The 27472-nt window shown below is 55.0% G+C and overlaps 2 protein-coding genes across 4 annotated transcripts; both read left to right on the top strand.

Moving 5' to 3' along the window:
* Positions 1 to 202: 202 nt before the first annotated feature.
* On the top strand, positions 203 to 12896 carry LOC102573098 (solute carrier family 22 member 6). 3 transcript variants are annotated; one of them, XM_014596509.3, is made up of 10 exons: positions 203 to 1098; positions 1649 to 1752; positions 2504 to 2658; positions 3989 to 4157; positions 5728 to 5851; positions 7919 to 8031; positions 9217 to 9431; positions 11002 to 11110; positions 11873 to 12076; positions 12582 to 12896. In XM_014596509.3, the coding sequence occupies exons 1-10, from the start codon at positions 724 to 726 to the stop codon at positions 12655 to 12657; spliced, it is 1644 nt and encodes a 547-aa protein (XP_014451995.1). In that variant the 5' UTR covers positions 203 to 723; the 3' UTR covers positions 12658 to 12896. The 3 variants fall into 3 exon arrangements, with proteins under 3 accessions (XP_014451995.1, XP_059574469.1, XP_059574468.1); XM_059718486.1 differs by having other exon boundaries at positions 10999 to 11110; positions 12585 to 12896; XM_059718485.1 differs by having other exon boundaries at positions 10999 to 11110.
* Positions 12897 to 15236: 2340 nt separating this feature from the next.
* Positions 15237 to 27054, top strand: LOC102572853 (solute carrier family 22 member 6-A). The gene is made up of 10 exons (XM_014596498.3): positions 15237 to 15850; positions 19049 to 19152; positions 19364 to 19518; positions 20425 to 20593; positions 21743 to 21866; positions 22428 to 22543; positions 22834 to 23048; positions 24126 to 24234; positions 24733 to 24936; positions 26699 to 27054. Exons 1-10 carry the CDS (start codon positions 15467 to 15469, stop codon positions 26787 to 26789), a joined length of 1671 nt encoding a protein of 556 aa, XP_014451984.1. The 5' UTR covers positions 15237 to 15466; the 3' UTR covers positions 26790 to 27054.
* The last annotated feature ends 418 nt before the right edge of the window (positions 27055 to 27472 follow it).

Raw genomic sequence — 27472 nt, 5'->3', positions numbered from 1 at the left:
GAGTCCCAGCAGGGGAGACCAAATCCAAAACAGCCCCGTACCCAGTAAGAATTCAGCTCCTGGCCCCTGGCCGGAAACCTCGCAGCGCCCGGCTGCGCCTTGCTACCCTTTCTCCACCCAAAATTCCTCTGCAGTCAGTTCCCTGCTAATCCCTCCAGCAACCAGGGGGGAACTGGGCTTCATTAAGACCCATTAAGCTTAATTAAAAGCATGGCACAGAAGGCAGCAGCTGGCTAGTGGACTGTAAGTATAAGCAGTGCCAGACCTGGGATATCCGGTAAGGGGGAAGCTGTAGGTAAGGGGATCTGGACTGTGCCTGGTGCTCTCTGATCCTGGCCGGGGGGGTCTGTACAGCACCAGGTGCCCCCAGTCACAGCCTAGGAGGTCTGTACAGTGTCCAGTGCCCCCGATCCCAGGCTTGGTGGGGTGGGGGATTGTACAGCTCCTGGCCCTTCCCTGATCTCAGCCTGGAGGGTCTGTACAGCTCCTGGCTGTCCCCAATCTCACCCTGGGGGGGAGGGGTCTGTGCAGCACCTGGCACCCACAGTCAAAGCCTAGGGGGTCTGTACAGCACCTGGCACCCCCTGATCTCAGCCTGGGGGGTCTATATGTGCTAAATGCCTTATATCGCCTTTGCAGATGCAGATGCTGCCTTGAGCCCCAGCTCTGGTCAGGTGCACCAGGACCAGCCGCGGGTGTCCCAGAGCCGGCCGTGTCCCAGCCATGGCCTTCGCTGACCTGCTGGCCGACACCGGGAGCATGGGGCGCTTTCAGGTCCTCAACGTGGCCCTGCTGGTGCTGCCCATCCTGATCCTGTCCTGCCACAACCTCTTGCAGAACTTCACGGCTGCCACCCCGGGCCACCGTTGCCGATTGCCCTGCGACACCAATGCCACTGGCTGCCTGGGACGCCTGGCTTCCTTTGTGCCCCTGGACAGGGAGGGGCAGGCAGAGACCTGCGTGCAATTCTTGGGTGCTCAAGGGGAGCTGCTGAACCCAGAGGGTCCGGGAGGCAATGGGACTCATGGAGCGACAGAGCCATGTGGGGACGGCTGGACGTATGACCGCAGTGTCTTTGCCTCCACCATTGTCACCGAGGTGAGTGAGTACTCCCTGCTGCTACAAAGGGACTGAGCAAGGCCTGCCTTTATTTACTTTTTTTTTTTTTACTAACAAGCGTTCTTTGCTGTGTTTTTTACTGACTAAATATAACAACAGTTGGCAACCTGTACAGACCCACAGGCCAAGGCTGGGGGGCACTGGGCACTGTACGGACCCTGCAGGCCAGGATTGGGGGGTGCCACATGCTGTACAGACCCCAAAGTTGAGATCAGGGAGTGCTAGGTGCTGTGCAACCCCCTCTGAGGTCAAGACTGGGGGTTTTGGGCACTCTACAAACCCTAAGACCACAACCAGAGGGTGCCAGGTGCTGTGTAGTCCCTTGAGGCTGAGATCAGGGCAGTGCCAGGTGCTGTACAGACCCTCCAGGCTGAGACTGGGGGGGAGGCGGGGTGTGCCAGGCACATACAGATCCCTCAGGCTGAGATCAGGGCACACCAGGCATAGTATAGACCCCTGCCCCACCCCTTGGCTGAGATCAGGGCCCCAGTTCTGATTATTTCTCACTGACGGTATCCTTCCCTGGCAGTGGGACCTCGTATGCAGCTCCCGGAGCTTGAAGCAGATGGCTCAGTCAATCTACATGGCAGGGGTCCTGGTGGGCGCCGTGGTGTTCGGGAGCCTCTCTGACAAGTAAGAGCAGGCAGACATCCTGAAAGGGAGAACAGCCATGGACAGATACCCAAGCAGTCCCCAGAGACCTAGATTCAAGGCCCACCCCTTCCATAAACCCCCTCCAAGGCCTTGGGCTTATTTCCACCCTGCCTTAGTTTTCCCACCTGTGGAATGGGGATGGGAGCATCACTCAGCCTCACTGGGAGGAGGGGGTGGAGGGTGGGAAGAGAAATCCTGGAGGGGTCTGATGCTGAGGTGTTGGAGGGACAGGGAAATCGAGAGAATGGGGTGGGAAAATGTTGAGGTTGGCATGCTGAGGGGATGGTTGGGGGCTTTATGTGAGCCAGGTACTGTACTGACCCCCAAGGCTGAGATTCAAGAGCACCAGGCACCGTACAGGCCTCCCAAGCTGAGACTGGCCGGTGTTGGGTGCTGTACAGACCTCCCAGGCCAAGATCAGGAGTTGCTAGGTGCCGTACAGCCGCCAGGCTGAGATCAGGGGGCACCGGGAGCTGTTCAAACCCCCCAGGCTGAGATCCAGGAGCACCGGGCACTGTACAGACCCCCAGGCTGAGATCAGGGGGCACTGGGCGTTGTACAAACCCCACCAGCTAGGATCCAGGAGCACCAGACACTGGCCAGACCCCCGCCCCCCAGACGAGATTGCAGGGTGTTGGGCACTGGCCAGACCCGCCCCAAGCTGAGATCAGGGGGGCCAGGGTGGAGGGCAGGGCTGGCAAATCACCTCCCTGGTTTTCCCCCGCAACAGGTTTGGCCGGAAGTCGCTCCTCATTTGGTCCTGCCTGCAGATGGCCGTCACGGGGTCCTGCGCCGCCTTCGCCCCCAGCTTCACCACCTACTGCCTCTTCCGCTTCCTCACGGGCATGGCTCTGTCGGGCATCAGCCTCAACTGCATGTCCTTGGGTGAGTGGTGGCCTCACGGGCCAGAGAGGAGGTGGCCGGGGTCTTGGCTGTGCCAGGTGCTGTACAAAACAACCCCTCTCCCGCAAACACGCATATTATTCCCTTCACCAAAGAGCTTGAAAGGGCTGGATCTACCACTGCCTAGTGGTATTCACCTGCTAGCACTACCCACGCTGCATCTGGAAGCTACCCAAAGCTTTAGGGCCCCAAGCTGAGCTGCCACATTCAGGACCTATCTAGGACAGGGGTCCTGAGCATTGGAGGCCCCAAGCATGTTCCTCTTGCCCTAGTGTACCCCACTTCATGCCTCCCTGCTCCACAGGCAACTCCAGGAGGAGAGACAAGATTTTTTTTTTTAAGGAAATATGGTAATATGGAAATATGGTATTTAGGAACCCGCCTACAGATGCAGGACTGATTAAACTGAACTACTGCGTCCTTAGTGAAAAAAATGGGATACTTATGACCAGGGACGGAGCCAGATCTTCAGCTCATTCCCCCTCCTAGACAAGCTCCAGGTTTAACCCTTTCACAGCTGAATTGTCAGCTGCTCAGCCAAAACCTGAAGCCCTAGCTGCTGCTGAAAGCAGGACTGCCTGGGATGATCTAAGATTTTGAAGAGCTAAAAACAGTCCGCCAGGCTGCAGATTAGGAGGAAAGAGAGCAGGAGCAGCCACCAGACAGCAAAATGGCTGCGGGAAGGCTAGTCTGATGAGCAGAACATCAAGACCATAGAAGGAGGAGAGAGGGTCATTGCCATCTGTGGAGGAACAATTTGTGGGTATCAAGTAGATGCTAACGAGCCACGAAGTCAATCAACTACCTCAGTGCTGCCTGAGTAGAAAATAAGCTCCCCCGCTTAGGACACCCCCCCGCAATTTTGGCAACCTAATTTATTGGGGGGGTTCCCCAATCTCAGCCTGGGCTCTATACAGCACCCAGTACTCCCAGTTTCAGCCTGAGGGGTCTGAACAGTGCCCAGTGCCCCCCCACCTCAACTTTGGAGGTCTGTACAGCACCTGGCACCCCCTGATCTCAGCTTGGGGGGTCTGTACAGCACCCGGCACTCCCCAATCCTGGCTTGGGGGTCTGTGCAGCACCCGGTGCCCCCTGATCTCAGCCTGGGGGGTCTGTACAGTACCCAGCACCACCTAATCCTAGCCTGGGGGCTCCGTACAGAGCCCTGCGCCCCCTGATCTTGGCCTTGGGAGGTACATGAGTAAATGCAGCGTTTAGTGGCTTAGCTACAGGCCGAGGAGCCCAGCTGGCTTTGAGCTCCTAGATCACAGCCTGCAGCAACTGGTGACTCCTTTTCTCTCCCCAACCACAGCTGTCGAGTGGACACCTACCAATGTCCGGGCGGTGGTTGGCATGGTAACGGGCTACAGCTACAGCGTGGGGCAGTTTCTCCTGGCAGGGGTGGCTTACGTCATCCCGGACTGGCGCTGGCTGCAGCTGGCCGTGTCGCTGCCCTACTTTGTCTTCTTCCTCTACAGTTGGTAAGTAACCCTCCCGGCCGGGCCCCCTTGCCGGCAGAAAAATCCACCTAGGAATCAGGCTGACTTCGTGGGGGCAGAAGAGGGCAGAACCCAGGTGTCTGGGGTCTTTGACAGTAGGCGTAATGGTCCTCAGCATGGGACAGATCCCAGATACCATATTGTCACACACAAAACATGCCTCTAAAATATAAGGCACTCGGTTTTTAGAAGGCCCCTTTCTGAACCCCTGGTGCATCTACACCTTGAAGGCTGTGCCCAGCTCTGGTCCCTAGAAGGTCCAGAGAAGGGCGACAAGGATGGGTTGCAGTACGGAGGGGCCTCCATATGAGGAGAGTAATGAGGCCAGGTCAGTTTAGAAACGAGATGCTTGAGAGAGGACAGGACACTGAGATGGGGGGATTTTCTACTCAGTGGAGAAGAGAAAGTCCATAGGGATTTATTACTGATTGTCTCTCACCAGACGAGAACTAGGGGTCACGACGTGAATGTAGCAGGTAGCTGGTTTAAGACAAATACTGGGAATTTATCTATTTTTTACCCAGCGTGGAAGTAAAGGATAGAGCTCGTTGCCCCCAGATGTGGTGGAAGCTGAGAGCATAGCCAGGTCCCCAAAGGGACTGGACAAATCCTTGAAGCAAAGGGGCATCAGTAGCTACTGAGCATAGGATTTAGGGGTACAGCCCTTGAATCAGAACTCCCTAGACCCTAAATGCTGGAGGTTGCAAGTGAGAGAGGAATAGGGGAATAAAACTTTGGTCAGACCCACTGACTCTCCCGCCCAGCCTCCTCTCTCTGCTGCTGTGGGGCAGAGGAGATTGGGCCAGATGGACCCATGGCCTGAGCCATCCATGGCAATTCTTATGTTCTTATGTAAGGCATGAAAAGGGAAGGTGCGGGGCAAGGCTGGACACAAGCATGGGTGAACTGGGTGGCCACCCAGGGCCCAGACAGAAGGGGGCCCCGAAAATGCTAATTTTTTAATTATCATCATCATTATCTCTGGCAAAGGGGGGCCCGATACTAAAAGTATCCTGAGGAGATACTGGGGTCCTGCCTGGAGTCCCAGAGGTCACCACCAGTGGGCCGGGTCAGGGAGGGCAGGCTCTGCTGGCTATCCACACAGGCCTTGTACAGACATTCACTTTCTCCTGGGAGAGACACTGCTCTCCCAAGAGAAACTGCAGGTGTCCAGATGTTCAGGCTCCTTCTCCCAGAGTAAAAATGGCCACTCCAGGAGAAAAAGGACCTGGGTACAACCAGGGTTAAATTACTTCCAAGAGAGTCTCTCCTGGGAGAACTAAAGTCTAGGCTGCCCTATGCACTCTGTTATCTGTTGCCAGGCAGACTAAGGGAGCCTGCAGAGCATACTGACATGTGTGCACAACCCCCCTCCCCACCCCCTCTCCTCCAGTACATAGCATCAGCACTGTAAGCTCTCCACTCTCCAGGGCCGCAGCATTTGAATGTCTGCACATGTGGCTCTGAGCAAGTTTTTCTGCCATGAGAGCAAACGTGGGAGAATTCTCCCAGGTTATTTGAATGTGTGTACCCAGCCATTGGTTTCCAACAGGTGGTTCACGGAGTCGGCACGGTGGCTGGCGACTGCCGGCCGGCTGGACCAGGCACTGAAGGCGCTGAAGAAGGTGGCACACATGAACGGGAGGACAGAAGAAGCAGACAAACTTAGCATTGAGGTGTAGTATTGGCTGGGTCACATGGGCACCTTTTGACAAATAACAGTTCACAAAAGCAAAAGAAATCACCTCTTCCCTGCCACTAAGGGCTCACAGACCCAACCTCTGGCATTGGCAGCTAACCTACATCTTCCCTGGAAGAGTAATTGCCGTATTTCCTCACATACCATGCATTCCCAGATAAGACGCTGCCCTGCCCCAGGTTTGGGAAGGGAGAATGAATGTTGGGGGGGGGGGGGTGAACAGAGAGATTGTCTTCTAACCAAACTGGTCAGAACCAGGTTCCTCTTTCAAGATGCGCACCCCCATTTTCAACTGCTAGTTGTCAGGAAAAAGGCAAGTGCAGTATGTGAATAAGTAAGGTATTTCTGTTAATTACCATACTTTCCCACATATAACACACCCTGAAATGTACCCTATTGTCTAGCATAAAACATGCCCCTAAAATGTAACACACACTCTATATTTGGAAGGCCCCCAAGACAGAAAAAATGTTCTTACCTTAGAGTTACAGGTAAATAGCTGAAGTCTGGGGTCTCTGGGGCTGGGGCCACAGGCCAAGTCTGACCCCAAATCCCGTCTTGATCCAGTGTGCTGTAGTCATGGGTTGGGAGCCAATCTGGCATGTTGGTGCTGGGACCAGCCAGTGGGGCTGTCCCAAGGATCATCCCAGGTTTTACTTCTGGTTTCAGCTGGTCAGTGGCGGAAACAGCTCTTACCACATTTCTTGTATATAATGCACTCTCCAATTTCCAGCAGTTGGTTTTGTGGGGAAAGGCATGAGAAAAATGTATGTGAGGAAATATGATGATACGACAAAACTCCAGAGCATTAGGAGTTTCTTAAAAAGAGCATGAAGCCTGGCTCCTGCTCAGTTGTTCCCTGATAACTGCCCATGTCCCCACTCCTATCCAGGAGTAAGGGAACAGATAGGTGGGCCCACATGGGGAGAGAATTGCAAGATCAGCTGACATTTATCCTGGGATAAGAGCAGACACACAAGCAGTTAGCACAAAGTAACTGATGCACTGAGAAACCCCGCCCCCTTTCTCTCCCTGGCAAAATTTCTCCCATCAACCCTTTTTCTCCCCCTCAATGAAAACAGGGCGGAAATGTTTGCCAAAAACTGTGTGTGTGTTTTTCTTTTGCCCAAAAACACAGCTTCTTGTTCAAAAAAATATTTGGACCAAACTTGGCATTTAATGGAAAGTTGAGAATTTTTGTATGATTTTTTTTTTTAATGAAAAGGAGAGGAAAGGAAGCAAAAACTCTCTTTGACATTTCTGCTGGGATAAAGCACCAGTTTCAGCTCTGATCTCTGGTCGCCATGAGAACCGGCCAGTGATGAATGGCATGCCATGCTGTGTGTGGGACTGCTGGCCAAGAAGGAATTTGTGTAGACACTGCCAAAGATCAACCCAGCGTTTCCTCCTACCAAATGCCTTCCCACGGTGCACCAGGGCAGGCTGAGGCTGGTTGCCACGGTGATAATCAATAGAGTAACTCCCAAGCATGGAAATCAAGTCTATGTTGCAAGGGGTATTGTGGGGATCCAGGGGGGTGGCAGGTCTGGGATTAACAGTGGGTCTAGCAGAGGTCCAGCGTCCCCAAATTTTGTGGCTGGCCACTCACCCACCCTCCCTGGCCACGCCCCCTACTTCTAGGAATCTGCCTCCAGCCTGGCGGCCCGGTCTGGATATAGCCCACGGGCTGTATCTTTGACACCGCTGCCCTTCTCAATTCATCTGTGCAAGCGGTTATCACAAAAGCAAACCTCCACTCCTCTAGGGAGCACTCTTCCAACAGAGGTTGTCTTCCAAATGTAGGCCCCGCCTACTGCTCCCAGTTGTGCCCCCAGTGGCCACAGGTGGTACTGCACCCCACCGGAGGCAGCAAGGGGCACTGTATGTTGCAGTGCAGCTCACCCACTACAGGTAACATAGGGGGCACAGGGCAGGGAGCAGAACGCAGGGTAACAATGCAGGGAGCAGAAAGCAGAGCAGCAGATCAGGCAGAGTCAGCCCCCACCTGTATAAACCCTCCAGATCCTTTGTGTGACACCAACAGGTCTTGAGATCAAACCTGCGGAAGGAAATCTTGGCCCGATCCACCCACACGGCTGCTGACCTGGTGCGCACACCCGCTGTCCGACGGATCTCTTGTTGCCTGTGTTTTGTCTGGTAGGTGATTGGACTGTGGCTTTAAAAGAGGGTGGGGCTTTGCTGCTGCTCAGCTGTTCCTGGATAAATTGCCCATATGTCTACTCTTATCCCAGGAGCAGATAGCTGGGCCCACAATGAGAGAACCGCAGATCAGGTGACACTTATCCTGGGATAAGGGCAGACACATGAGTAGTTATCATAGAGGAACTGATACACTGGAAAGCCCCGCCCCCTTTCCCTCCATATGGCATGGTGTTCATATAGCCATCCTCAGAGAGGTATGGATCCTGGGGCATCAGCTTGGATTGGCTTCGTGCTGTGCCAGGTGCTGTACATTAGGAAGACCTAGACTGTCTCATCAAGGGCTCCCAGGCTAACCAGTCAGGAGGCAGCACAATCACCTCCAAATGTGGGAAACTGGGGCAGAGAAGGGCTTGAAAGGCCATACAAAGGCTTTGGTAGCAGCGAAGGAATGGACACCCAGAGCTGCTGTGTGTGTTGTACCTCCCCAGGAGCAGCAGACAGTAGTGTACCATATTATCTGAACTACAACACACCCCTGAATATAATAGGCCCCCTGGTTTTGAGAGGTACAACAAAGAATTGAAAAAAGATTTTTCTAGAGTTATGGCTATATAGAGCAGGGACAGTCTCATCTTCACCTCACTCACCTTCCATTTCCTGCTTAACTAAAGCTGAAACTCTAGCTGTGCCTGATGGGTGGATGGATCTAGGAATGGGTGGATGTAGAAATCTGAAAAGAGCTAAAGAGTCCCCAGGACTGTGAAATAGGAGGAGAGAGACCAGAAGGAGCTAGCAGGCAGCAACAATGCCCCAAGAAAGGATTGCTTGATTAGTGGAACATCAAGACCGTTAAAAAGGAGAGCTAAATTGTTGACACTGGTGAGGTGAAGAGAAGCAAACTATGATATCCAGCTGCCTCAGTAGAAATGCAACAGCTACTGCACTGTACAGCTAGAATCGAAGCAGGTGGCTTCCATCTGGGAAAGAAAATCAGCTGCCCTAGTTAATATACACTACCCATTTTGGACAGGGGGACTGATTTTGGGGCGGGGGGGGGGGGAAGGTGTGTATTGTATGTCAGAAATTATGGTAGCTTTCCCACCCTGCCACAGCAGCGAGTGGTACGGCATGCTGTTGGCTGCTTTTCCCTTATAACCTGGATTTTCTTTGGTGCTGTAGGTTCTCCACCAGCTTTGCGTACTATGGGCTGGCCATGGACCTGCAGAAATTTGGGGTCAGCATCTACCTGATCCAGGTCATCTTTGGGGCTGTCGACATCCCAGCAAAGCTGATTGGCTTCTGCGTGATCAACTTCATCGGCCGACGAGTCACCCAGGCCACGGCTCTCCTTCTAGCAGGACTGGCCATCCTGGCTAACATATTCGTGCCACAGGGTGAGGTCCTGATGCTGCAGCAGTTAGCATAGTATTATTTAAATTAGAAATGTGTGATATATGCATGCATTGGCCTATATCTTTAGCATAGCAACTTGTTATTTGAATGTTATATACACACGCACAACCATGCACATATTATTATACTGAAGTGTGTGTCTACACACACACACACCACAATTCAAGTGGTGTATATATTCACACAAATATATACATACACCCCACAATTGAATAGCATGTGTCAGACCCCAGTTGTGCATGTGTGTGTGCACGCACACACACACACACACACACACACACACAGAGTTCAACTGTATGTGTATATACATAATTGTATACACACACAAAAGTCAATCAATTGCTATGCTAATATATATGTATTTAAGTAACCAAATTAGATTCATAGATTCATAGATGTTAGGGTCGGAAGGGACCTCAATAGATCATCGAGTCCGACCCCCTGCATAGGCAGGAAAGAGTGCTGGGTTCAGATGACCCCAGCTAGATACTCGTCTAACCTCCTCTTGAAGACCCCCAGGGTAGGGGAGAGCACCACCTCCCTTGGGAGCCCGTTCCAGACCTTGGCCACTCGAACTGAGAAGTTAATTGGCTAACATAACATTTGTAATAGTTATTCACCATAAATAATAATATATTAGTAGCAATGATAATAACAACAAAACCTGAAATAAAATAAATAATAAACATAGAAATAATTAAATGCAATTATTACATAATGTAACATATCCTAGCTAATATAATTAAAATAACATGTTAAATATTTGAATAGCTGCATATGAGTCTATATAGCATATAGAAGCACTATAATTATTATTTAGTAAAAATAATAATAGCAATGCTAATTAAGAATAGAATCCAATGAAAGCCAATACATAATATAGTGATAATTAAATGCAATGACTACATAATATAAAATATACTAGCTAATACAACTAAAACAACAGGTTATATATAACGATGGCTGTGTGGAATGATTCCACATAAGAGAATATATTAGCTAATGTCCTATCATGTATAATTAATAAGAATAATGAAATTATCCAATGCAATTAAATGTGATGAGCATATATGAAATCTTAGATTATATTATATATACTTGATAATAACTTATTTACAATAAATCAATAAAGGAACCATTTAATGCAATATGTAATAGCTAATGTAACATAACAGCTAATGATTAATGAATGAGTCACAATTCATTACAATGATAATGATAATATAATATAATATAGCTAGTTTGGAGCTGTCCAAATTCTGAGTGCCTGGGGGTGCTGGTCACACCTGTACTCTTGCTCCCCACCACCCCTACCCCAGCCCATGCCACCCCCAGGGCTGGGGGCAGGAAGTGGAAGCTGGAGGAGGTGGGAGGGGGAGCAGCGACCACCATGGACCCATGGGCTACACATTAACCCCGTGTGGGCTGCATGTATCCATTGGGCCACATGTTGGCCAACCCTACTTTGTGGAGGGGCTGTGAACAGGGCATGTGTAGCATGATCCATGCCCTGTCCAACCTTCATTGGCTCCCACCCTCATGTCTCAGCAGACCTGCAAACCATGCGCACTGTTCTGGCTGTGTTTGGCAAGGGATGCCTCGCCGCCTCCTTCAACTGCGTCTTCCTCTACACCGGAGAGCTCTACCCCACCGTCATCAGGTAGGGAGAAGCCGCGACCAACTCTTGTCTCCTCGGGGGATCCCTGCAGGGGCTCTGGGTTGCCATCAGTGCTGGGTTTTGTCCACCTCAAGAAGGCCTGTGAGAGCATGGTAGCAAGCTCAGCCACCAGCGTCCCTCACATCATGGAGAGATGTGAAGCCAAGTGAACGCGCTAGCTAATGCCAGATCTAATGATATGGCAGACCACATGCTACTGCTTCCTGCCAATTCCCAGTACCACCATAGGGTGGGTGGGTGGGTGGGTGGGTGGATGGATAGACAAGGAGTTGGATACGTGGGATGGATAGAAACACAGATGTTTTCCAGTGGAGGCTGGTAGACAGATATGCAAGGGGACGGACAGACAGATGGAAGAAGGTACATGTAAATGGAAAGATGGATAGATTGATAGATGGAGAAACAGATTTTCAAAAGCTTGGATAGATGGGTGGATGGAAATCCAGACATTTCCCGAGAGAGGTTGATAGATAGATATGGAAGGATGGAAGGACAGACAGAGTAGGATGGATGGATGGATGGAGAGTACATGTAGATGGGTAGCTGGATGGACAGAGGGATGGACAGACAGTGAGTACACATGGGACGGATGGAAGGAGAGTCTATGGAGATGGATAGACAGACAGATAGGTGGATGAATATGGAGGACTAGCCAGATATGCAAAATACACCCAATCAAGAGAACCCAACCCCAGCCCTGAAAACCCATTCCCAGCCCTGACCGTGCTCCCCTCCTCCTGGCAGGCAGACGGGGATGGGTTTGGGGAACACCCTGGCTCGGGTGGGAGGCATCGTGGCTCCCCTGGTGCGTATGACCAGCGACTACTCCCCGTCTCTGCCACTGATCATCTACGGAGCTGCCCCCGTCATCTCCGGCATCGCCACCTGCTTCCTGCCCGAGACCCTCAACATGCCACTACCGGACACCATCGAAGACGTGGAGAGGCAGTGAGTTGTTCCTTGGGTTCCCCCTCCGACCCTTTGTCCATCTCTTGGTTGGATTCTCCACCCGTGGCAACACGAAGCCAGATGGGCCGGGTTTCTTCTCCATGGAGCAGCACTGGTTCAAAAGGGGATTACGTGAGGGAAGTCCCATGGCTTGGGTACTGGGGCATGGTGGCAAATCCGGAGGCATTGCTCTCCCATGAGCCCCACAGACACAGGATCAAGTCTTGCCCCAAACTTATGTTGAAGGCTGATTCCATTTGGCCACCAATGGTTGCTCCGTAATTCGGGTTGAGGAGCCAGAAATGGCTGGTGACATCACTTCCTTGTGGATCTTTGATTCCAGGAAGCTGCAGGCCATCGCCATCCAGGGGGCAGGTAGAGCTTTGACCTCCACTTTGGGGGCTGCCCTGGTGGCATTATTGTCAGTGGCAAAGGGAAGCTTGGAGATGTAGGGGTGGGCGTCATCCCTCTCCCAACCCTTTCTTCTCTTTCTTCCCGGTCCAAGAAGATGCAGTGAGATGAGGTGGAAAGACACCATCCAGCAGCCGTCCCACCCAGATCCTCACAAGGAAGTCCTGTGAGAAGAAAAGCCAAGACTCTTCTGGCATTGAAAACCAATGAGCTGGGCCAGTCAACGAGAAGAACGCCCTCACGATGTGCCCGCTTGGGGAAGAGGAAATTCCTGGGAAATCCCAGAAAAGCCAATAAAAATAGCTCCTTATTTTGCCTTCCAGATATCTAAGCCACTGAGAAACCTTAGAGGGCCAGCCGGGCCCCAAAGAACAGTGCCTATTTAATAAAAACGCAGCCGATCACAGCCTCCCGATGGATTGTCCCACTGGCTTTTCAACCACGGAGCACAGTGAGCACCACTAAGGGGCTCACAATGAGTGTAAAGGGGCAACCGAAGGGCAAGCCAGTTGTGCCGGTTTCCCCTCCCATGCCTGGTCTATCTAGACCGGTGGTGGTCAAGCTTGGGGGCAGGAGCTGCTGCCAAGAGGCAGCTCCAGCCTCTATCTATCCATCTAGATGTAAACTCCTCCATCCATCCATCCACCCACTCCCCCATCCATCTACAGACACCTCTCTAACTTCCTTGATATCTAGTTCCATCCATCCACCCATCCAAACATCTCCCCTGCTCTCCACCCAACCATAGATTCAACCCTTTATCTATTCCAAAAACTGCCCACCCCCACTCACCCACCCACCCACCCACCCATCATTTCTCCAATGTCTTTACACAGCCTTGGGTAGCAGAATAATGGCCCGTTACCACTACAGGACCATGAACATTATTATAGTTCATTCCTGCCCCATGGCATTCTCCTTTCCATCATATGCCCATCCCGAAGGGGCCCCAGTCTTGGCCAGGGGGTTCTGTACAGCACCCAGCGCCCCCGATCCTAGTCTGGGGAGTATGCACAGCATGCCCAGCACCCTCCGATCTCAACCTGGGGGTCTGTAGCACCCAGTACCCTCCAATCCAGGGGGGTCTGTACAACACCCAGCACCCCCTGATTCCAGCCTGGGGGGGTCTGTACAGCACCTGGCACCCCCCTGTACGGATGTACAGTGCCCAGTACCCCGTAATCCCAGCCTGGGGGTCTGTACAGAACCTGGTGCCTCCTGATCCTGGCCGGGGGGGTCTGTATGGTGCCTGGCACCCCCCAATCCCACCTGGGGGGTCCAATGGATGAGATCTGATGATGAAGTGTCTGATGGGCTTAGCCCCGCCCACACACAGCAAGCCCCACCCCCTCAAGGCAGCAATGCCCAATCAGGTTACACCAAGAGGCACATCTGGAGTGGACTAGACCTCCCAGGCCCAGCATGTCGGGCACTGTACACGCACATCCCACCCCCTCGGCAGAGCCCGTAGTCCCACAAAGAAAAAGGGGCAATGGAAAGGGAAGCGATTTCCCGGGACGGCAGGGCTGGGAGCAGGGGTCCTGGCTCATCACTGGCTGCCCAATCTACTAGGCCAAAGCATGCTCTTAAAATACCGTATTCTCTCATATACGACGCACCTAGGAAGAAGATGCCCCTTGCTTTCAAAAGATGGGGGAAGGGGGGAAAAACTCTGTCTTTAGAAACTGCAGTTACTGTGTTTCCTCATCCACATTTCTATTTCCAGAAGCTGCGTTTCGGGGGAAAGGACTCACGTTGCATGCTTGAAAATATTGTACGCCTAGATACACTTGCACGTTCGGGTGTTGGGATTAGGCTGAGGTCGAAATTTCAGCTGCACGGAGCTGATCCAGGGCCTGAAATCAGAGCGCCTCAAGGCCACGATCTCCTACCACCGACCCCCAGCCCAGGTCACCTATTACATCACTATCGCGATCGCACCCCGAGACCCACCAAGCCCCAGGGCCCCAGAACCTGTACCCCAAGGGAAGAGGAGACATTCCCACGTCCCTATGATCATCCTGCCATGGCCAAAGCACGGTAGTATGCCTCAGTTTCCCCATCCCCACGTCTGCCTTGTCTGTTGAATTGGATCCTTTTCCAAGGAAGAATTTTCCCTTCCCTTCATAAACTTGGCACGATGGGTGTCCTGATCTTGCCTGGGGGGTCTATGCAGTGCCAGGGCATCTCCGACCTGAACCTGGGGAGTAGACACAGCACCCGGCGCCCCCTGATCTTGCCTGCAGGTCTGTCCAGTGCCCGACACCCCCCAGTCATGGCCTAGGGGGTCTGTACAGCACCTGGTACCCCATGATACTGGCCGGGGGGGGTCTGTACAGCACCCAGGGCCCCCAGTCCCCATCGGGGGGGCTTTCCAGCACCCAGTGCCCCCCCCCCAAGCCTAGGGAACTGTACAGTGCCTGGCACGGCCCCGGTCTCCAGGCAGGCCCTGGCATGAGGCTGGGGCTCTGTGCCCAGGTCCTGCCTGTCTCCTGCTTTCCTCCCACTGCCCTTTGCTCCACTTTTCCTGCCTCTGTTACATTCTTTTTTCCCCCCCAGTGTTCCTTGCCCCCCACCCTCCGGCCAAATCCTGCCAGGCCTGGCAAGAGCTCAAACTGCCCTAAGACGATTAGGCCTTTACATAATTGCACACACAGCCCACATTGACCCTGCCAACTCCCCGAGGCTAAGCCAAATATCATACGGGTGGCCCCCTGCCCGGCTCCCAGCCCTCCCCCCTTTCCTCTCCCAAACCCAAACCACTCCTATTCCGGTGACCCCGGTTCACACCACCGGGTGCTCAGATCTTCTTCCAAGCTCCCCCACAGAGGCAGCGGAGCTCCGGGGCCCGACGGGCAGGGGAAGATGCGGACGGTGCAGTAGCCGGGAAAGCCGGGCTATGAGCAGGGCTGTTCACCGGAGCATGGGCCGGGAAAGGTAGCGATCGGGGAGGGGACAGGAGCCGCACCGACGTCCACCATGAGCTTCGCGGAGCTCTTGGACCGCATCGGGGGCATGGGCCGCTTCCAGCTGCTCCACATCGCCTTGCTGGTGGTGCCCGTGCTCATGACAGCCTGCCACAACCTGCTGCAGAACTTCTCGGCTGCCGTGCCGGGCCACCATTGCCGGCTGCGCCTGGCGCCCAACGAGACGCGGCACCTCAGCCCCGGGGACCTGCTGAGGGTCTCCGTGCCCCTGGATGCCGAGCGGCAGCCGGAGAAGTGCCGCCGCTTCATCAGCCCCCAGTGGCATCTCCTCCGAGCCAACGGCACCGGGGCCAACGGTACCGAGGGGGCAACCGAGGCATGTGTGGACGGCTGGACGTATGACCGGAGCACCTTTACCAACACCATCATCATCGAGGTAAGGAGGGGGCACCTGCTGGGAGGCCTGCAGTGCCTGGAGGTCCATCGGATCGCCAACCGGAGCTTCATGGACTCATCGTATTGCCCAGAGCCCATTGTATCACCTGGAGGTTACGCATCCATTGCATCTGCCCAGTCCTCACGCCTTCACTGTATTGTCTGGGCATTATGTCCCTACAGCATTGCCTGGAGCATTACATACCCCTTGTATGGCCTAGGGGTTATGCCCCCTGCCCAGCAGTTAGGCACCCTCTGTATGGCCCAGAGCTTGTGCATCCATTGTATGGCCCAGGCGCTACAACTCAAACTTGCGGACCTCCAGGCTGCAGGAGGTGGCAGTGGCAGAGAGCACAATCGGGTTCAGACACAGATGGGCCCAGTTCATGGTTGTTCCCCAAGTCATTAAGGACCAGGCTGGACCAGAGAAGGGGGGGAGCGGGCATCTCAGCTCCGTTAGGCCCCAGGCCCTGCCTCACTGGAACTGGGAAGGAGCCAGGTCTTGGCTGTGACTTGTTTCTGAGCCGCAGGAGAGCAAGTCTTGTGTTGCCAAACCCGCAAGGGACTCCCAGACCCCCCCGGGATTTCACTTGGAGATCTCTGGGGTGCCCTTGGGAAGCGCCCGTAGGGCTCTACGCACCCGACAGGGCTCGTGTCGGACAGCCGCGCGGGGGCACCCTGCAGGAGAGCTCCCGAGCCCCCGGCTGAGAATCGCTGGCTTAGGGAAAACGCGAGGTTTCTCAGCCCCTGCCCCAGGCCTCGCTCCCTTCCCAGAGCTGGGGATGAAACCAGGCCTCTGGGCTCCCAAACCCCCTGCTCCCGCAGCTAGGGAAAGAGCCCAGGTGCCTGGGCCCCCAGCCCCTCTTCTCTAACCCCCCAGCTCCCGTGGAGCTGGAAAGGACTGAGTCAGGCTCCAACTCCCCAGACCCCCCCAGAGCTCAAGCGAACCCAGGCATCTCGGCTCCCAAACCCCACCTCCTCCCACTCGCTTCCCAGGGCTGGAGAGAAGCCAGGCGTCCAGGCTCCCAAACCCACCTGCTCCAACCCCGCAGACCCCCTCCCCTCCCAGAGCCAGGACAAAACCCAGGAGTCCTGTCCCTCCCTGCAACTTAGACCACCCCCCACCCCTTAGTGCTGAAATCACAGATCCCCAGTGCCCGAGAGGGATTCAGATCTAGTCAAATGCACCCCGGGAGTTATGTCACCCGCCCACGTGACCTCAGCGGGGCGCTCACCCCACCTCTCTCCCCATCTGCTGACAAAGCCAAGCCGTGCTTGCTGGGGCCCACGGGACTCCAAGCTCCGAGCAGCTTGTCTGACCTTGAAAACTCCCTAGTTGTTGCTTATTTCAATATTTACTCATGCAGATGTTTAGCGGTCGTGTTTGCATCAATATTATCTTGGCAAGGGCTGGGCATCAGAGGCCTGAAATCAATGTAAATAGGGAAGCCGCCGTGCCAAAAACAGCAGCGCCAGTAGTGTTAGGGTCGTAGCAGCTAGAGGCTCTGGTCAGTATGGGGGTCCCTGCGGTGTCAGGTGCTGTACAGACCCCCAAGATGAGACTGGGGGGTGCTGGGCACTATACAAACCTGCCAGGCCGGGACTGGGGAGTGCAGGGTGCTGTACAGACCCCTCTGGCCTAGATCAGAGTGTGAGGGGTCTGTACAGCACCCAGCGCCCCCCCAATCCCAGCCTGAGGGGTCTGTACAGTGCCCAGCACCCCCCCAATCCCAGCCTGGGGGGTCTGTACAGCACCCAGCACCCCCCCAATCCCAGCCTGGGGGTCTGTGCAGTGCCCAGCGCCCCCCCCCAATCCCAGCCTGAGGGGTCTGTACAGTGCCCAGCACCCCCCCAATCCCAGCCTGGGGGGTCTGTACAGCACCCAGCACCCCTCCAATCCCAGCCTGGGGGTCTGTGCAGTGCCCAGCGCCCCCCCCAATGCCAGCCTGAGGGGTCTGTACAGTGCCCAGCGCCCCCCCAATCCCAGCCTGGGGGGTTTGTACAGTGCCTGGCACCCCCCCAATCCCAGCCTGGGGGGTCTGTACAGTGCCCAGCGCCCCCCCAATCCCAGCCTGGGGGGTCTGTACAGCACCCAGCGCCCCCCCAATCCCAGCCTGGGGGTCTGTACAGCACCCAGCACCCCCCCAATCCCAGCCTAGGGGGTCTGTACAGCACCCAGCACCCCCCCAATCCCAGCCTGGGGGTCTGTACAGTGCCCAGCGCCCCCCCCAATGCCAGCCTGAGGGGTCTGTACAGTGCCCAGCACCCCCCCAATCCCAGCCTGGGGGGTCTGTACAGCACCCAGCACCCCCCCAATCCCAGCCTGGGGGTCTGTACAGCGCCCAGCACCCCCCCAATCCCAGCCTGGGGGTCTGTACAGTGCCCAGCGCCCCCCCCCAATGCCAGCCTGAGGGGTCTGTACAGCACCCAGCACCCCCCCAATCCCAGCCTGGGGGTCTGTACAGTGCCCAGCGCCCCCCCCCAATGCCAGCCTGAGGGGTCTGTACAGTGCCCAGCACCCCCCCAATCCCAGCCTGGGGGGTTTGTACAGTGCCCAGCACCCCCCCAATCCTAGCCTGGGGGGTCTGTACAGTGCCCAGCACCCCCCCAATCCTAGCCTGGGGGGTCTGTACAGTGCCCAGCACCCCCCCCAATCCCAGCCTGGAGGGTCTGTACAGTGCCTGACACCCCCACAATCCCAGCCTGGGGGGTCTGTACAGTGCCCAGTGCCCCCCCCAATCCCAGCCTGGGGGGTCTGTACAGCACCCAGCGCCCCTCCAATCCCAGCCTGAGGGTCTGTGCAGTGCCTGGCGCCCCCACAATCCCAGCCTGCAGGGTCTGTACAGTGCCCAGCGCCCCCCCAATCCCAGCCTGGGGGGTCTATACAGTGCCTGGCACCCCCCAATTCCAGCCTGGATGGTCTGTACAGCACCCAGTGCCCCCCAAATTTGGCCTGGGGGGGCCCAGTGCCCCCCAAATTCAGCCTTTAGGTCTGTCCAGTACCTGGGACAATGGGCGTCAATCTGTCAGATACAAGAGTCACCCCAGGGCAGATGCCTGGGAGGCTTTGGGAGGTCACAGTTCCCCTGTACTTCCTCTGATGCCCCCCTCCCCCTCTGTGCTGTTCAGGGCCGGGCTCTGGGCAGGATGAGCCCCCGGCTGCTCTAATGACCCCTCTGTGTCCCCCTCCTCTTTGCAGTGGGACCTGGTGTGTGATCTCCGGAGTCTCCGGCAGCTGGCCCAGTCCATCTACATGGCCGGGGTGCTGGTGGGAGCCCTGGTCTTTGGCAGCTTGGCTGACAGGTGGGTCGTAGCCTCTCAAAGCTTCCCCTCTCCCCATCCCTCCCCCTCCAGCACAGGGAGCTCCGGGGGCCAAGGCCCCCTGGGGTGGCATAATTCAGCAGGACGATGGGTGGATGGGCAGATCAGGGTAGGGGCAGCCAGATGCCTGGACGAATGGACACACAGCCCCACTCGAGCTTTGTTACCCCATCCAAACCCAACCCCCTTTCAGGTTCGGGCGCAAGGCGCTGCTGAGCTGGTCCTACCTGCAGATGGCTGTCTCGGGGACCTGCACCGCCTTTGCCCCAAGCTTCCCTGCCTACTGTGTCTTCCGCTTCCTGGTGGGCATGGCCCTCTCAGGGGTTGTCCTCAACTGCATGTCGCTGGGTAAGGGACCCTCGCGGTCAAGGAAGGGGGAAAACCCAGTGCTTGAAAGAACTGGGTGCACGTTTTTTACAAGACTTACAGTAGCAGCTAGAGGACCCCACCCCGATCGTCTAGTGCTTGTTATACCAGCGGCTGCTGCACTGAGTGCAGGACTACTAGCAGTGTTTGTAGTGGCTGGCGCTGCCAAATGTCTTGCCCGGTTATTAGCAGTATTACGGCAGTACCCTAACCTACACATATGCTCTTTATTAACAGTATTGCGGCAGTATGCCAACCTACACAGTTATTAGGTGTATTATGGTAGTTCTCCACACACCATGCATGCCTATTATTAGCAGTAATATGGTAATAGCTAGATGCAACCCTATTGCATGCACAATTATTAGCAGCATTATGGTAATGCCCCAACCTCCACCTAGGCCCATTATTAGCAGTATAGTGGGGACCCATGGGGGGTACCCTACTTTCTCATATACAACACACCTTCCCCCTGAAAAAATCCAATAGACCAGTCATCCCAGTAATCAAACACTGATAATTGGGTGCTTCACAGGCCCCACCCCCTCTCCTGTGAGTGATGGCCTGGGGTCTAGGCCCCGCCCTCTAGCATGAGGTAGACCGAAGGACAGGCGAGGAGAATGCTAGATGCCCACGTCCTCCCCAGGCCACCCCACCGGTGGGTCCCTCTGGGCTGGGACCACGTCTTTGGGGCCCATACAGCCCCTAGCACCAGGGGCTCCGGAGTCAGAGACCACCAATCATGGGAGGGGGCAAAGGGACTTGACCGAGGCTATGAAGTAGCTGGGTGGTCGAGTCCACAGAGCGCCCCCTGGGGCTTGAAATAGACCCCTACCATTGCCCGATCCCCCTGTGGGGTTGCTAATGCCCCGGCGGGCGCCTCTGCAGTGGTCGAGTGGGTGCCCACCCACTTCCGCACGGTGGCCGGGACAGCAGTGGGGTACTGCGCCACCCTGGGACAGATCGTCCTCCCCGGCCTGGCCTACGCGCTCCCGGACTGGCGCTGGCTGCAGTTCACCGCCTCCATGCCTTTCTTCGTCTTCTTCCTCTACTCCTGGTAAGGGCCCGTTGTGGGGCGGGGCGGGGGCGGGCCGACTGCCGGAGGCTACGGCAGCTTTGGGGGGTTGTACTGAATTTTCTCACAGACAGTGTGCACCATTCCCCCCTCCCCAATAATCATCCCAATAACAATTAATAATCCCAATTACTCAAACTCCAGGATTAAATACATCCTGAGGGCTCAATAATCCCAATAACTCAACAGTTTAGCAATCCGAGTAATTTAGCAATTAATAATCCCAATATCTCAAACTCCATGTTTAAATAATCCCAACAGCTCAACAACGCTAATACTCGATAATCCCAATAAGAAATAAATCTAATAATTCAATAGTCAAAAAACCCAGTTACTCAATAATCGATCGTCCTGGTAACTCCATAATCAGACTAAAACCCATAATTAATAATCCCTAAATCCAACCATCCCAATAACCAAAAGTCCCATAGCCCCATAAACACAATAAAACCAACAGTTAATAATCCAAATGTAGTAATTACTCAATAATCCCAGTAACACAGTAATCAATAATCCAGTACACAAGCCTCCAAAAATCAATAATCCCAATAACTCAAACTCAATAATCCATATCATCCCAATAACTCAACAGTCAGCAATCCCAGTGTCTCAAATTCAATAATTTGGTAATCCAGATAACTCGGTAATTTGCTAATCAATAATCAACAGCTCACTAATCAATCAACTCAATAACTCATTAATTATTAATCCAGATCATCCCAGTAGACCTACAAATCCCAGTAATCTGAATTATTCAAATTCAATAATCCAAATCACCCCAATATCTTGATAATCAATCACCCCAATGGCTCAATAACCATCCCAATAGCTCAGTAATCCAACTCACCCCAATACCTCAATAACCAATGAGCACAATAACTCAATAATCCATCATCCAAATCATCCCAATAGCTCCATTATCAATAATCCCAATAGCTCAATAATTCAAATCAGCCCAAGATTTTAATAATCAATAATCCAGATCACCCCAGTCATCCCAACAGCTCAATAATCCCAATCAACCCAAGGGCTCGGTCCGGCCCGTTATTCCAGCCTCTCCTCCTGATCCTGCTCCCCAGCCACAGGGAAGCCCCCGTCTGGCTGCTCTGACGCGGACGCTCGCTCCCGCAGGTGGTTCGCTGAGTCGGCGCGCTGGCTGGTGCTCTCGGGCCGGCCCGACCGCGCCGTGACGGTGCTCAAGAAGGTCGCCCGCATCAACGGGAAGAAGGAGGAAGGCGACAAGCTGGATACTGAGGTGAGAGGGCGAATGGCACCCACGCGTCCTCAAAGGAAAGCACGAGCGATCAGGAGAGGAAGGGACTCTGCTCATGGCAGCCGGGATCCTGGCCCCCACCCCTGCTCTGGAAGACAAGTAGGGTCCAACCATTGGGAGCCGGGACAGCGTTCCCTGTGCTGGAAGAGGAGTAGGGTCTGGTCAATGGGAGGAGGTAGGAGCCCGGACGCCTGGGCTGCGTCCCTGCTCTAGAGCGGGAATGGGTTAAGGAGACTGGAGAAAGCCGGGAGCTGGGATGCCTGGGTCCTATCTGCAACTCCAAAAGATGAATCAGGTCCAACCATTGGAGAGAGCGGGGATCCAGGTCACCGGGGCCCCACCCCCCAGGCTAGAAGAAGAAGAACACTGGCTCCTTTCTCGACTCTACAAGGGGAGCAGGGTCTAACCCTGACCCTAGTGCTCCTCGTGGTGGGGCCCCAGGGGATCTTCCCCCTTGGACGTCCAGCGAGTAGGGACCTCCGTGACAGCAACCCCAGGGTGGGAACAAATCCCCCGCGCCCCGTCTCTCTCCCCACTCTGTAGGTGCTGAAGTCCAACATGCAGAAAGAAATGGCTCTGGCCCAGTCCTCCTATACCCTGTACAGCCTGGTCCAGACACCGGCCGTACGGAAGATATCCTGCTGCATCGCCAGCGTCTGGTAGGCACGAGGGGACGCTGCGCTCTGCCAGACAGCCAGCAGGTGGCGCTCTGCCCAGGCAGACCCTGCTGTCCCCTGGGAAGCTAAGCAGGACTGGGGAGGGTCGATGTGCGGGTGGGAGACCACGTACACCTTTGTCCTGGCATCTGTGCTGTGTTAAAGGAGAGCCCCAGGAGCAGGTGCTAGGTCTGGGCAGGCCCCAGCACCCCTGGGAAGCGAAGCAGGGTTGAGGAGGGGCGGCTCTTGGATGGCAGAGCGGATGAACTGATGCCCCTCGCGTCCTTCCACAGGTTTGCCACCAGCTTTGCCTTCTACGGCCTGGCCATGGACCTGCAGCATTTTGGCTTCAACATTTACCTCATCCAAGTGGCATTCGGCTCCATCGACATCCCGGCCAAGCTAGGCTCAGCTATCGGCATGAGTTTCATTGGCCGGCGAGCCACGCAGGCCGCCTCCGTCATCCTGGCAGGGCTGGCGATCCTGGCTAACATCTTTGTGCCACGAGGTGGGGGGCTGGGGAGCTGGGTGGTCTTAACCGGCTAAGCCCCACTACCTGGCGAGGTCTTGGTGCTCCACTAATCAAGCCAACCATCCTTCAGGCAATTTAGCGCTCTGCTAGCTGCGCCTGGGCTCTCTCCTCCTGCTGCACAGCCTTGAAGACTCGGTCGTTCTTTTGAAATCATGGAGCCCCCCCCGTGCAGAGCGGTCACAATCGTATATCACAGAATCAGAGAGGCAAGGAAGGCAAAACCCCCAAGTCCATACCAGTCTGACCAGTAACCTTCAGCTTCAAGTCCCAGCAGAAGCACTGGCACAGCCCAGTCATCACCCCCAGCCTGGGCTGTAACCAGCACCCAGTGCCCCTGGGTGCCAGTGGGAAACCGTGTGCACTGCTGCTGTTTGCCCCAGGGGAAGACATAAAAACCACCTGACACGTAGCAGGAAGTGGGGGAGGGAGCAACCAAAGTCCTCAGCAGCATCTAGGGTTTCAGCTTTAGTTCAGCAAGAAAGCGAGGGTGAGCCAGCTAAAGATCACCCGCTATCCAGCCAAAACTCTGGAAAAAAAACTTTCTTTCTTCACTGTCCCTCTCAAAAACAAGGTGCATATTATATCCAGGGGTGTATTCATTCATAGATCCATAGATGTTAGGGTTGGAAGGGACCTCAATAGATCATCGAGTCCGACCCCCGAATTTGTATAATATTGAATGCAGATAATATGGTACAGTACTGACTGCTGCCGCTGGGGGGCACAACACACGCGGCAGCCTGGGGTATCCATTCTTATTTGCTACCAAAACCCTTGTACGGCCTAAGGCAAGCCCTTCTCTGCCTCAGTTTCCCAAATTGGGAGCTGATTGGGCTGCCTCTTGACTATTTAAACTGGGAGCTTTTCATGGGGATGGCTAATTCCTGTGCAGCAAGATCCTGATCAGAGCTCACGGCCCCATGGCCTTCCAGGGTTTGTTCCTGCCCCTCTGGTTTTGAAAGGCAGAATGAGGGGGGAAAGGTGCATCGTGTATTCTGAGGCGTGTTGTATGCGAGAAGGTACGGTAGCATCCTTCTGCGTCTTTCCCACCAGAGCTTAAAGCCCTCCGTACATCCCTGGCTGTCCTGGGGAAGGGATGCCTGGCCTCTTCCTTCAACTGCCTGTATCTCTACACGGGAGAGCTGTATCCCACCGTCATCAGGTAGGTGGCAACGCAAGCCGTCGACGCCTACACATTGTCAGAGAAGGATAGAAGAGCGGGGCTGGGAGAGCCCTTGGGAGGTTACACTAAGTCCAACCCCAGGCTTAAGGTAGGATCAGGCCACCCCCAACCGACACCAGAGCTAAGTGAGACCCACAGCAGAAAAAACAGTTGGGGGGGGAGGGGGTGCACCCTAATTTGCACTGGAGGGGGGGCATGGTATGCAAAGAAATACGGTAATTCTCCCAAGCTGGCTGGACTGAATGAAGTGCTATGACCAGATACTGCCAGCAGGGGGTGGGCGCCGTCTTGCACGGAGCAGGTGGCTACCCCAGACTGCAGTGGATGAAGATACTGGACACACAACATATAATCTGGATTAATTTCTCCAGGGTGGATTTATTTCCACCCCCCGGGGCCGAACGGTACCGTGCGTCCACGTGGTCACACTCATGCGCAGGCTCATGCACCTTTCTACCATGTCTTCTCCCGTGACAGGCAGACCGGCATGGGGCTGGGCAGCACCATGGCCCGTGTTGGAGGCATCGTGGCCCCTGCGATACGGGTGACGGGAGAATATATTCCCTACCTCCCGCCAATTATATACGGCACCGCGCCCATCGTCTCGGGCATCGCTGCTATATTCCTGCCGGAGACCCTCAACCTCCCGCTGCCGGACACCATAGAAGAAGTGGAAAGCAGGTGAGTCTGGGAGCGTGGGTCGAGTTGCTAGCCCCAGTCATCCCTCCTGGGGTACAGGTGCGCGGAGGTAAGATACCCCCATTTCAGGCGTGCACAGACACACAATTGCCCCCGGGGTAGCTGTACAGCAGGTGCTCTTGCACCACCTCGCCACTAGGGGGCAGCAGAGCTGGTGAGCACCTCTCCCTCACCCCAGGTGTTTGGGAAGGGGAGAGGGATGTATGTGCACAGTATGTGCAAGGAGTGTACCGTACTTCTCACACGCATGCCTTAATGTATCAGGATGTACCGTAATTTCTCACATGTAATGCGCACACGCCCCCCCAAACAGCCGGGGCAGGGGAAACGTTAAGTGAGAAGCACAGATCCTCTGGGCCTTGCAGCAATTAGGGCTGCCACTCCCCCCGCTGACAACTTTCCAGACCCCTGAGGAGCTCCCTCGGTCGGGTGACGGCCTGGTCCCAAGAGCAGGTTGGCATGCTGGGTCGGTCTGCAGCCGGACCCGAGGCCTGGCCCCAGACCGGGCACGTGGCATTAGAGCCAGCCCGTGGCCTCCAGCCCCAAAGCTGATGGTACCGTATCTTCGTACGTACAACACGCCTCTGAACACACGACACCTTTCCCCCTTCGTTCTGCCTTTCAAAAACAGAGAGGTAGGAATCAACCCTGGAGGATCATGGGGCCATCAGCTTTGATCCGTACAACGAGGTAAGGTCTCTGCTGAGACTCGGCCCCAGAGGCTCCTGGCGAGAGGTCTTGCCCCTCCGTTCCGGGCCCGGCTGGTGGCCTATTTGGGGTTGGGAAGAAATTTTACCCCCTGGTCAGCTTGGTCTGGGCTGGGGGGCGGTTGCTTTCCTCTGTAGCGCGGACACGGCCCCTACCTGGGATCTCTCACACCTGTGTTAACAACCTGTTACACGAGTAGGACGCTGGCTGCTGCGGTGCCCCGGCTTTCCCTGGGGCCAGTTGGGTGCAAAGCCGGGTGCTGCGTCCGGGCTGCTGGCCACTTTACAAAGAGGCTGGACCATGAGTTTCTCTGGCCTGGTTTGGACAGGGCTGATGCTGCCTCGGGCAGGGGTTGGATTGGATGCGACTTCTGGAGGTCCCTGCCGGCCTCTTCCCTAGGATGTCTGTGATTTCTGCCAGCCACAGATATAGGATGATAGGAAAGTCAGGCTGGAAGGGCTCCATGAGATCTAGTCCAGCCCCCTAGATGGGCTAGATGAGCCATGGAGCCCCCTTCCCGCCCCGCTTCTCTGTGATTCAAGCCAGCATCAGCCCTGACTAAACCACCCCAGCCCAGTCTCTGTCCCCCAGATCTTGAAAATCTCGAAGAGATGGAGAATCCGTGACTTCTCTGGGCAGCCTGGCCCAATGCTTGTCACCCCCCTCGCGCCCCAAGTCAGGAAGTTCCTCATCATCTCTAGCCTCAGTTTCCCCTGCTGCAGCTTGAATCTGATGCCCCTAGTCCTGTCCCCTGTGGCCTCAGAGAAAGCCCATTTCCATCCTCCCTGTCATCGCCCTTCAGGGGGTTGATTTGATTTTGATCCAATTCCCTCCCCCCACTCCCAAATCTGCTCTTCTCCAGATGTAATCACCCCCAGATTTTCAGCCTTTCCTCCTCAGCCCTGTCTCCTTTGGATGCCCCGTGCCAGACTCTTTCCAACTCGTCCACCTCCTTCTTGAAGTGCAGGGCCCAGAACCGGACACGGGACTCCAGGAGGCCTGGTCCTGATTTCTCTCTCTCTCTCTCCTTCCAAAGGAAAAGGGCTGGAGACCTCAGGACCACGGAGCAGAAGGAGAAGATTGGGCTGCAGACAGTGGAACCCACAGCTCTGCAGGAAGTCTGCTAGCGAGCGGGGAGCCAGGGCCCCTGCCTGCCCTGTCTGGACTGGTGCACCCCTTCCTCGAGCCAGGGGCATGGGGCTGGGGCAGGGGAAGAGCAGAGGGGATATGCACCACGTGGAAGGGATGGGAGAGGTCGTCAGCAATAAACAGCGGAGCTCTCAGCCAGTGGTGAAGCCTGGGACCCTGTTTGGCATGTGAGTTATTTAGTAGAATTACAGCAAGAACTCAGCCCAATTCAGCATGCACATTATCACTGCCATTATGGTAGCACCCAGATTCTGTGACTGAGATCAGGGCCTCATGATGGCAGTCACATTATTGAAAGCATTACGGAAAGCCCTCCCGCCCCCTGCCCACACCCCCAAAAAAATGAGATCAAGGTCCCATGATGGCATGAGCATTATTAGGAGCATTATGATAGCAACCCCCAAACCCGAGATCAGGTACCTATTATCATATGCACATTATTAGCAGCATTAATATTTTAAAATTAATTACCCACATCTTCCCAACCCTGAAATTGGGGTCCTATTATGGGGTGTTTGTTCTTAGCAGCATTGCTGCAACACCCAGAAACCTGAGATCAGGGCCCCCAAGACACAGACACTATTAGTAGCATTATGGTAGCACCTCCCCCCATCTGAGACTGGGGTCCCGTTCTTGGGTGTGCATTATTAGAAGCATTATG

The sequence above is a fragment of the Alligator mississippiensis genome, chromosome 15, assembly GCF_030867095.1.
Source record: "Alligator mississippiensis isolate rAllMis1 chromosome 15, rAllMis1, whole genome shotgun sequence".
Classification (NCBI taxonomy): Eukaryota; Metazoa; Chordata; order Crocodylia; family Alligatoridae; genus Alligator; species Alligator mississippiensis.
Note: the sequence above shows the minus strand (reverse complement) of the source record. Positions and strands in the feature narration are given on the sequence as shown.

What these genes read in the sequence shown, in the direction of transcription:
- LOC102572853 (XM_014596498.3), top strand. Translation starts at nt 15,467, where the DNA reads ATGAGCTTCGCGGAGCTCTTGGACCGCATCGGGGGCATGGGCCGCTTC. An exon ending in TTTGGCAGCTTGGCTGACAG is followed by an intron (nt 19,153 to 19,363) that starts GTGGGTCGTAGC and finishes ACCCCCTTTCAG; the next exon opens with GTTCGGGCGCAAGGCGCTGC. An exon ending in GCGACAAGCTGGATACTGAG is followed by an intron (nt 21,867 to 22,427) that starts GTGAGAGGGCGA and finishes CCCACTCTGTAG; the next exon opens with GTGCTGAAGTCCAACATGCA.
- LOC102573098 (XM_059718485.1), top strand. Translation starts at nt 724, where the DNA reads ATGGCCTTCGCTGACCTGCTGGCCGACACCGGGAGCATGGGGCGCTTT. An exon ending in CCTCCACCATTGTCACCGAG is followed by an intron (nt 1,099 to 1,648) that starts GTGAGTGAGTAC and finishes CTTCCCTGGCAG; the next exon opens with TGGGACCTCGTATGCAGCTC. An exon ending in TGTTGCCTGTGTTTTGTCTG is followed by an intron (nt 8,032 to 9,216) that starts GTAGGTGATTGG and finishes TTGGTGCTGTAG; the next exon opens with GTTCTCCACCAGCTTTGCGT.